Raw genomic sequence first — 10,233 nt, 5'->3', positions numbered from 1 at the left:
CCACCGAAAGAGTCATTCTGATCACAGTACTGTATCGCCGTAACTGCTCAATCGAGTACATCACCGGAGTACATCAACGCGATACATTTGAGTCTAGCGCTTCGTACAGCGTCTCCATTTAATTCAATTCAATTATCAATTAATTCCGAGTTAACTATCAATTATTTTGAGTCAATCATCAAGTTCAATATTGAGAGAATCTCAAGTGCAGTGCATTTTCAAATCATCATTTATTTGACTTTGTCGAGCAACTCAACAGTGTAACATTATTAATTTATCAAGACGCATGGGTTGTTCCACAATAAAGTACATCAACAGTGTGGTTTTATAATCCACGTGTTTTAATTTTTCACCTCCTTCCACAATTCCACTTTTTTCCAAACGGCGTCTCAATTTAGCTTCAATCTCAAACAGAGTTATTAGACATTATGGTCTATTCCTAGTAGTTAACGAGATAATCACGGTTTAATGATCAACGCAATGCGAATTTGTCCCGTCATCGCCCATAAAACGTTGAATATCTCGAAAATTACTTGGAATAATTGAAAAAGTCAAAAAACTGATCTAATGTATTTTTTTGTAATGAACATCTTTTGTTTCAACAATTTTTTTCTCCATCCAACCATTTTTATTAAAAAGACTCCGGAGCGCGTTGCCGCCGCGCAATAGTGCCAGCGTGCCGCTCGCTGGACTTGCATCCGCGATATCTCTGCAACCATGACAGCTATGAGAAAATGTTATAAGACAATGTTTGGTGAGGAGCTAGGTTTAGAGTGGTTTTGGGTGTGTGATCAGAGGTGAGGCCGGAAAATGAATCCTAACACTGTTTCATAAAATCACAGTTCAATTGTGGGATCGAACCACGTCGTAAAATACTATATATACTTTATACACTTGTCACTCGAATTTAGTTCGTTGAGATTCTCAAACGAATATATTGTCTAAATTGATAATTCACTGTTAAGTCACTATTAAATGTCTTTGATAAATGTCTATCGACAATTGCTGTAACGATTAAATCTAACTCAAATGGTGAGGGACTGTACATGTTGAGAGACGCGTCGACACGCGCCTTCCGTTGATCCTACTCTAATGTTTCGTTAATTCACTGCTGATGTACTTAACTTTTTGAGAAACTATAGTACTGGTGAATTCACTAAATCTAGGTTGATTTGACTCTAATTTTTATCTTCTATAACATTTCTACTGAGTGGATGGACTGAACTAATAACTGAGTTGATAATCTATTACATGGCTGTTGAACTGCCGAGCGATTGCTCTAACTGACTGACTATGTCGTACTACTACCTTTCCGGGTGATTCACTGACTCTTGACTGTTGACCCGATGGGTCCCGATTGATTTCGAAGATTACCGACTTAATTCCCCGCTGAACTGATAGAATGATAACTATGTTTCAAACACCCCGGGGGCATTCATTATCAGGGATGATGAATTAATTGGTGAATTTTCTTTGCTGCTCTTCTGGATCTACTGGATTGTTGTTGTACTGTGCTCTGACTGTCGATGTACTATGTGTTGATTGTCGATGTACTGTGTTGATAGCCATAAGGCACGTCCATGGCCTCGGCTTGACGATTCCTATCTGGGCTGGTCATTTCGTGAGATGCTTGATGAGCTGGTTGATAACTAGTGAGCTCGGACTGGAGTCATTTGACATGACTCTGTACACTTTGGTGATATTCTCTTCTCTGTCAATGCCGGGGGCATTGAATATTCCCAATGTCGAGGGCATTGTATACTGTTTGGTTTTCTGCTTGGAGATGTACTGCTTGGAGATCGACTGCTTAAAGATTGTCTGCTTGCAGAGATTGGCCTGAAGATTTTCGAAGGCCTTTGGTTTCTTCGTTTGATTTTCTGTGCTGATTTCGCTGTGGTGGGATTCAGTCCGACTCACCGGAGTTGTAAGTTCCTGGTGAATGAACCCCATTTCTTTTAATCCTGAGCTAAGAATCGATTGTTGAGTTTTCTCGAGGTGGAATCGATTTGAATTGATGTCAATCGATTTGTTGAATTGTCTTACATTGATGATTGACTAGACTTCCTTGATGATCTTAATTCGTAGTCTTTCTCTGGATTGTGCTGAGCTGAAGAAGTCGTAAATTCCTTCAGCTGTCATCCACAATTTTGTTAATGGATGGTTGATGAGACTACGATGACCTTGGTGCTTGCTGAGCTCTACTTGATTCAGGCTTGACCTTGATGACAGACTTTGAGGTCAACTTGTTGATCAGCTGCTGATACTTCTGGTGACAATCCCCTGGTTGATGATCTATTGTTGTAATTTCTGATGTTGAGGATTGCTTGTTGGATCTCTCTGGTAGTGCGGACAGGTCCCGGCGGCGTAGACACCTGACTGTCGCCTGCTCTGTTGATGATCTCATCACTTTCGATGCTGGCTCGTTGATGATCTTCTCTTCGTTCGAGCCTCTCTGGGTGTTCAAGGACAGTTTTCTCCTGGACGACGACTGAAGTGATACAACCCAATGAATCGTTGATCTGGGTTATCTCTGATGACTTTACTCTCTTGTTGACTGTCGTCGAGTTGAGCTGCTTTGTCTCGTATGTTGATGTCGTCCATGTAACGACTCTTGATGAGGGTCTAGACTCCTACTGGAATCAGGTGCCCTTTACAGAGGCGTAGATCCTCTCGTTGATGTGCTCACTGCTGATTTCCTCTGATATTGGTTTACCTCGGGAATAGAACAATGGATGAGGGCGGTATCATTTGTCAAATTAATAATAGAAAATGATACGTTACCTCTCGATTCAATTGTTTCCTGCGCTCCCGTGTTTGGAACTGCTCATTCTCTGCTGGACGTTCGACTTGGCGACTGCGTTGATTTCTAACCAGTCTAGTGTCTGAATTGGACGTTGGTGGTCTCGTGCTGGTCGAGCTGCTCTGCGTCGACGCACCTTGTAGATGGTTCGTTGGTGAATTTCCTGAACCTCTCGATTTCTTGGTTCAGAGTTGCTTGTGTTGGAGAGTTTCTTCTAGCTGATTTTCGGTTGGATTTTGTTGGAGTTGTTTACTGGAACTCACAGCTGCTTAATGATTGTATCGTCTCTCAGACCTCCATGATGCGGTAGATAATATGCTGGAGGAAGTTCTGATGATACTGAAGCCTCTTTCTCCTTGTTGAACTTTCTGATTCATTGAATCTATACAGATCGAAGGATTTGACTCGTCAATTTGTTGAAATTGATGTGAGTCTTTGAATGGTGATTATTTGAGCACTGATGCTGATGTTCTTGACTGAAATCGAATGATACAGTGCTCATTTACTCTTTGCTCGTTGCTCATTTGGTCGTTGGTAGCTCTGCTTTTTCTTCTATGTTGAATGTTGAATTGATGATTTTTCCTGGGTCCCTGCTATTTGGTGAAGCTCAATCAGTTGCTCGTTTGAAGGTTTCTATGTGCGCACTAGAAATACCCTCGTTGAACAACCTTTGCAATTGATTGTACGTGTTAGTATTCAATCATTGCTTTATGTTGGCGCCAACGTGTTCCTTTTCTGCTTGATGTCTGGACGTGACGAGGTGAACCGCCTTAGTCGTCAGTCCCTTTGATAGTGTTGATTGGACCAGGATTCTTGACTCGGTTTATTCCAATTCTTGCTGTCATGCGAGGCTGCTTCTTAACTGTGTGGGTGTTGAATTTTGCTTCTTCAGCCCATTCGTCAGGTTGAAGATTGCCTAGCCTCCCTCTGCTATTGTGATCTGGATTGATTTCATCAATTCTCCTTCTCTCCGACGTTGACGACCTTCCTTGGAGGTGTAGTTGATGGATTATCTGCCTCTTTGAGGTCGTGACTCCACGTGACAAGCACTTGACGACTTGCTGGTGCTGTTCTTCCTTCTGTTGAGCTTTCTGATGAGCCTTCTTACGACTCGAGAGGCGTAAATTCCCTCCGTCGAAGTTGAGCTCGTTGTTGATGATTGCTAAGGGGAGAAACACAGGGTGAGAGACGTATCACTTGCCATAATAATGATAATAGATAAATGATACTTAACTCTCAGTCCTGGAATCTCTGGTTTTCCCTTAGCTTCTGCTGTTGATGGTCTTCTGGTTGGTTGATTCTCTGCTCTCTCATTGATCAGCTGATTGTTGAGGCTCTCGGTCATCTCCGAAGACCCTGGACTTCGATGCTGAGGATGATCAATGAGGTTGATGTTGAATTACAACTCTTGATTGCAATTCACTCGCTTGTCTCTTGTTGAATGTCTGATTGCTGTCCCTCTCCCACTGGTAGGGGGGATGTTGATGAATTGTCTGAAGAACTTGAAGATGTTTATGTCTGCTGCTGCTGAGTTGAACGTCTTACTGTGTTGATGCCTCTTGCACAAGATTCCATAAGTCTTATCAGCTGCTCGAGGCTCTTAATTTCCTTGGAGTTCTCCAAATTTCAATTCGAACTGCTTGAGGTCTTCATCAACTACAGATTATTTCAGTAGATGATCGATTACCTGCTCGATGAGGTTCTCTGCTGATATTGATTCTCTGGAGTCTGGTCCGGGTGATGTACCTTTTTTCAGTTGGTTGGAAAGGATTATTAAACTCTTTCCGGTGAGATGATTCTCCATCAGATTTCCGAAGATCAATGCGTTGTGATTTACTGGATTGGAGTAATTCTGCTGAGTTGCTCGCCACTCTTCTCTAGTTGAGTTGATTATTCTGCTAATTGCTGATGTTCTCTTCTATCTCATTGATCTCTGATTGTTGAGGTTCACTACTGCTGTTGATGTGCTGGTACTATCGTTGGACATGATCAATGAGATGATGAATGAACCGACTTCATTCGTTGTCTATTGAATCGCTGTCTGCTCGTACTTCCCCTGGTTCCTTGTACTATGAGTGGTCAGGGCTTCTTGATAGAGACCTTGATCGGCTTGGAGGAGGACTCATGGTGTGTGAGTTACCTCCATAGATGAGAGTGTGGTGACTTCCTTGGCATTTGTGGCATGTCTTAGTTGAAGTACACTTCTTCTTACGATGAGGTTCCAAGCAGTTGACACAGAGGCTCTTTTCGACTACGAACTTGTTCCTCTTTACTGGCGTCAATGCGTTGAAGTTCTTACATACTGCGATAAAGTGCTAGCCCGTACAATAGATACAGCATGTCTTGGGAAACTCCCCACTTGGCTTCTTATCTTCTTGATGTGGAGTTGATGCTTTATCGGAATTCTTCTTCTTGCCTTTGCGACGTCCTCTCTCGTTCTTGCAAGCTGACCCTTCAGTTAACCGATGCTTCTGAGGCATTGCCTTTTTGTTGACGCAGCTTGCTCATAGTCGTTCAGTGATATACTCATTATTTATTGTGAGGTGCTCGAACAATTTCTCCTGAAGAGAGACGAATTCGGTCCACTCTCCTTCGACTATCTCTTTCTGGCTCTCCAACTCATCCAGTGTGGTGTCAAAAATATTCTTTTCACACTGGTGTAGTTCTAGTTGAATTTCTGTTAAAGTACTGACCTTGAATCTCAGCTGTCTCATCCTGAATTCTTAAAGACCTGTTAGACCTGTTGATGGTAGTGTTTCTGCCCATGAGGGTCTCTGGTTGACGTATTGGATTTGTTGAGGGTCCTTTGAGAGAGAGAGAGAGAGATCATCTGTTTTGTTGACTGTCTGCTTTGGGATGGTTCCAGTGTCGACTGGAGGCTTTTTGACTTCTGTTACTGAGGTATCTATCACCTCAGTCTCTTTTTGTTGATTATTTGGATTATTTTCTGCAATCGGAGGAGTAACTGTCTCGTAACTGTCATCCTGTTGAGTGTCTGTGTTCTTTGTTCTCGGTACCCGTGTCCTTGTCTGACATGATAAGTCTCTGTGTTGAGTTCTGTTAAGAGTCAATTGGTTACCGACTGTCGGGGGGTTACCGACTGTTGAAATTCTGTTGATGCAGTCGATGTTATCGACTGCGATGAGTCCTGACGGTCGCCTGTTGCTTGGCTCACTGGCCCAAGCGTCGAGGGCCTACGATGATGCACGACCACTCCCGACCACTCACAACACTCGATGTATTGTCCTCTGGCACTGTGTTTACAATCCCGACTTAGCGGAATCAAAACAAAGAGTCACAAGGGCTGTTGATTCACTCTCCTGTCCGTTTGATGGCCCGTATGAACCCCGAAAGTTCGTTACACACGAGGCGTCCTTTTGCACTATTTCACAGGCACTTTTTTCACCTACACGAACCCACATCCGGCTCGAAGGACCAGTGTTTGATGAGAAGCTAGGTTTAGGGTGGTTGTGGGTGTGTGATCAGAGGTGAGGCCGGAAAATGAATTCTAACACTGTTTCATAAAATCACAATTTAATTGTGGGATCGAACCACGTCGTAAAATACTCTATACACTTTATATACTTGTCACTCAAATTTAGTTCGTTGAGATTCTCAAATGAATATATCGTCTAAATTGATAATTCACTGTTGAGTCACTATTAAATGTCTTTGATAAATGTCTATCGATAATTGCTCTAACGATTAAAGCTAACTCAAATGGTGAGGAACTGTACACGCTGAGAGACGCATCGACACGCGCCTTCCGTTGATCCTACTTTAATGTTTCGTTAATTCACTGCTGATGTACTTAACTCTTTGAGAAACTATAGTACTGGTTAATTCACTAAATCTACGTTGATTTGACTCTAATTTTGATATTCTATAACATTTCTACTGAGTGGATGGACTGAACTAATAACTGAGTTGATAATCTATTACATGGCTGTTGAACTGCCGAGCGATTACTCTAACTGACTGACTATGTCGTACTACTACCTTTCCGGGTGATTCGCTGACTCTTGACTGTTGACCCGAAAGGTCCCGATTGATTTCGAAGATTACCGGCTTAATTCCACGCTGAACTGATGAATGATGACTATGTTTCAAACAGACAAAATATGTCCACTTTTTGATAAGGAACATTTTTTGTTTGAAACATTTTCCCCTATAGCCAGCCGTTTCCGCGATATTCCGTTTTAAACAATTAAATTGTTATAAACAAAGAGACTGCCCACGATTTCGCACAAACGATCATCATATTCGCAATCAGCGACCTCGAAAACATGGAATCCAGTAATAAAATCTAATGGACATCTCAATGTACACTGAAGTACCCCTAGCGTATGGACTATAACCTTTGCTCGAATCATCTGGAATTGGATGCACATCAACGATTAATGGATCAACCCACTGGAATGAGCGATATGGTCAGTACTACGACATGGCTGCTCCGTACAAATTGTTCACGTTAAAGTACATCAGGTAAGAAGTATTTGTTGGGGTCGAATTCCTCATGCATGTACTTATTGTTTACACAAGCATACCGATTGGAACATTGAGCCACCTCACCTCGAATCCCTTTCTCAATAAACAAGTACATGTCAATGTCAGTGAGGAGTTCAAGGTTTACACCAGTGCATTTCAACATAGCATCAAATGCTAATCCTGGTGCGGTATGATAATGCAGAGGATCAAGTTTGTACACCGAAGAACGAGTCTGTCTGAAATTTTGGAAGATATCTGCCAAAAGTACCACGTCTTTTGCTAGATAGAGGTCGGAATATTCATCTAAAGATGTGATGCGAAAAACGTTTCAAACTGTTTACGCATGCTCGTAATCCTCAGTAGAGACACTCTCATCATTCAATTTGGAATAGATTTCCTCGATAGAAGGCAATTGAGCGTCATCGAATTTCTCCCAAGAGTCCACGTACTCATATGGGAAAACCCCTTTTCTAGTCAATAAACGGAATTTGTCATGATTATCATTACAATACTTTCGCGTTATGGATTTATCTTTATCATCGAGATAAGATGCCAATTTTTCCAAGCTACTTGTCATGAACCGGAACGAATCAATGAATCGAAAATGAATTCTAGTCTCATCAACATTGTTCTTGATATTCACAACTGCTTTCTTAGATTTAATATGTTTACGAGATGGAATAAAAGTGTTCAGTCCTGCTGCTGTGAGTGGCACATATTTATTCTTATTAAGTGTGAGATTGATCACTTCAGTTAACACCCATCCTGAATCCTTCTCCTGGAAATCCTCGATTTTAGCTAGCAGTCGTTCTGTCAAATTCTCTTCAATCTACTCCTCGATATTGGTAGTAGGTAAAATAATCTCATTTCTAGTATTGAAGTATTTAACTTCCTCCATCACTTCACCATTTTTCATCACTTGGAATTTACAAGCAAGAATTCCGTTGGCTTTGATATTTCCTTGTTCTTACAGAGTGTTCCACAATTGACCAGTTGCAATGGATTTTGCATCCTCCAGACAGGATTGAGGGTCTTTATGACTCAAATTCATAATCACTCCTGTTTTAATTCGATGTTTAAAAGCGGATTCTAATTCTCTGCACAGCACTTGATTGTCCGTTGTCTTGTTTTCTGATACAACACTAAGTCTCCCACCATAATGCTGCGTTAGTTTTCATTTAAACTTTTCACTATAAGTTTGAAGTGAAACTATCATCGTTTGTATTCACATTTTTTCCCCGCTGCCTATAATGTACTAGAAAAATAACTTCACTCCAAAAACATATATTCCAGCTAATGGTCAACATTTCTAGAAACAGTATCAATGTACGCGCAGTACAAACTACGCTATTCGAGTAAAAACATCCCAAGGGTGAATTCCACTAGTGGTCAACAATTCCTGGAACTGTTTACATCGCGATCTTGGAAGTATTTACGTTGCACATTACAATCGTTGTAAACAATTCCAGCGCATCGCAACCTTGGAAGTGTTTACGGCCAAGTGCTGTCCGAACAACGCAATTTGGGTAAAAGCATCCCAAGGGTACATTCCAATCGTCGTAAAGAATTCCTGGAGCTGTTGACGTCAGAACCTTGAAACTGTTTACGTCCAAGTGCAGTTTGAATAACGCAATTTGGGTATAACTATTCTAAGGGTACATTCCAATCGTCGTAAACAATTCCTAGAGCTGTTGACGTCGGAACCTTGAACGTGTTTACGTGCAAGTGCAGTTTGAACAACGCAATTTGAGTATAAGTTCCAAGGGTATATTCCAATTGTCGTAAACAATTCCTGAAGCTGTTGACGTCGGAACCTTGAAACTGTTTACGTCCAAGTGCAGTCCGAACAACGCAATTTGGGTAAAACCATTCCAAGGGTACATTCCAATCGTCGTGCACAATTCCTAGAGCTGTTGACGTCGCAACCTTGAAAGTGTTTACGTCTAAGTGCAGTTCCAATCACGCAATTACGTTCTAATTCTCAGAGTGGACCTGATGGATTACTTCGATGTTGGTAGCATTGTCAGATATGATCATGAACGATATCAAGATTATGATATCGTGGTGTGTGGATATCTATGTCTGAAACACGTGGAAACAGCGATGTGAATGCAGTCATCCAAGCACTGGATGACTGCATTCATGAGGAGCTGCTGCTGAACCATTCAAACTTTCACTGGATAAAGTAGAGTGGACGATTCCCTACATCAGAGTAGCTGATTCGAAGAAAATCAATCTACTGAACTACATTTCCAAGGACGCACCAATTCCCATCAGTTTTCGAGCCTGGGAGACGTACGAGTATCCACTCCTGCCAGCGACTTCTAAACACGTCTGGGTGGTGAAATGCTCAACCCAATTGGAAAAACCTTACTATGTCATCGTGGGATTCCAAACTGACCGCAAAAATCGAACCAACAAAAATGCGAGTTGTTTTGATCATTGCAACATCCGCGACATAAAGCTCTTTCTGAATTCTCAAAGTTACCCTTATGGTAACCTGAATCTTGATATTAGTCATAATCAATATGCGTTACTCTACGACATGTATACGAATTTCCGAAGCTCTTACTACGGTAAAGAAGCTGAACCACTCTTGAGTAAGACCGATTTCCTCACCTATGCTCCACTTATTGTCATTGATTGAAATCCGGACCAGTTGATATTCGCCTTGAATTCGAGTCTGATCGTAATTTCCCTGGTCAAACTGCAGCCTATTGCTTAATCTTATATGATCGTATAGTGGACTATCACCCAATTAGTGGGGGAGTTAAAAATATGATTTAAATGACAACAAAACGATATATTTTTTATATTTTTATTCTTCAATGTAACTGCTTTTCTAATAAAAGAAAAAAAATACATATGCGTCTTTTCATTTCCAAAACATTTAGAACCTTCTCGATTTCTTGAGCTTCTTAGATTTATACGAATGATGACATTTT

The 10,233-nt window shown here is 41.3% G+C and overlaps 1 protein-coding gene across 1 annotated transcript; it reads left to right on the top strand.

Annotated features, from left to right (window-relative positions):
- Positions 1 to 7,244: 7,244 nt before the first annotated feature.
- LOC107046595 lies at positions 7,245 to 9,935 on the top strand. The gene is made up of 3 exons (XM_015269247.1): positions 7,245 to 7,285; positions 9,274 to 9,393; positions 9,500 to 9,935. Exons 1-3 carry the CDS (start codon positions 7,245 to 7,247, stop codon positions 9,933 to 9,935), a joined length of 597 nt encoding a protein of 198 aa, XP_015124733.1.
- Positions 9,936 to 10,233: the final 298 nt, after the last annotated feature.

This window comes from Diachasma alloeum, unplaced genomic scaffold (assembly GCF_001412515.2).
Source record: "Diachasma alloeum isolate Michigan unplaced genomic scaffold, Dall2.0 Dall_scaffold_01540, whole genome shotgun sequence".
Classification (NCBI taxonomy): domain Eukaryota; kingdom Metazoa; phylum Arthropoda; class Insecta; order Hymenoptera; family Braconidae; genus Diachasma; species Diachasma alloeum.
Note: the sequence above shows the minus strand (reverse complement) of the source record. Positions and strands in the feature narration are given on the sequence as shown.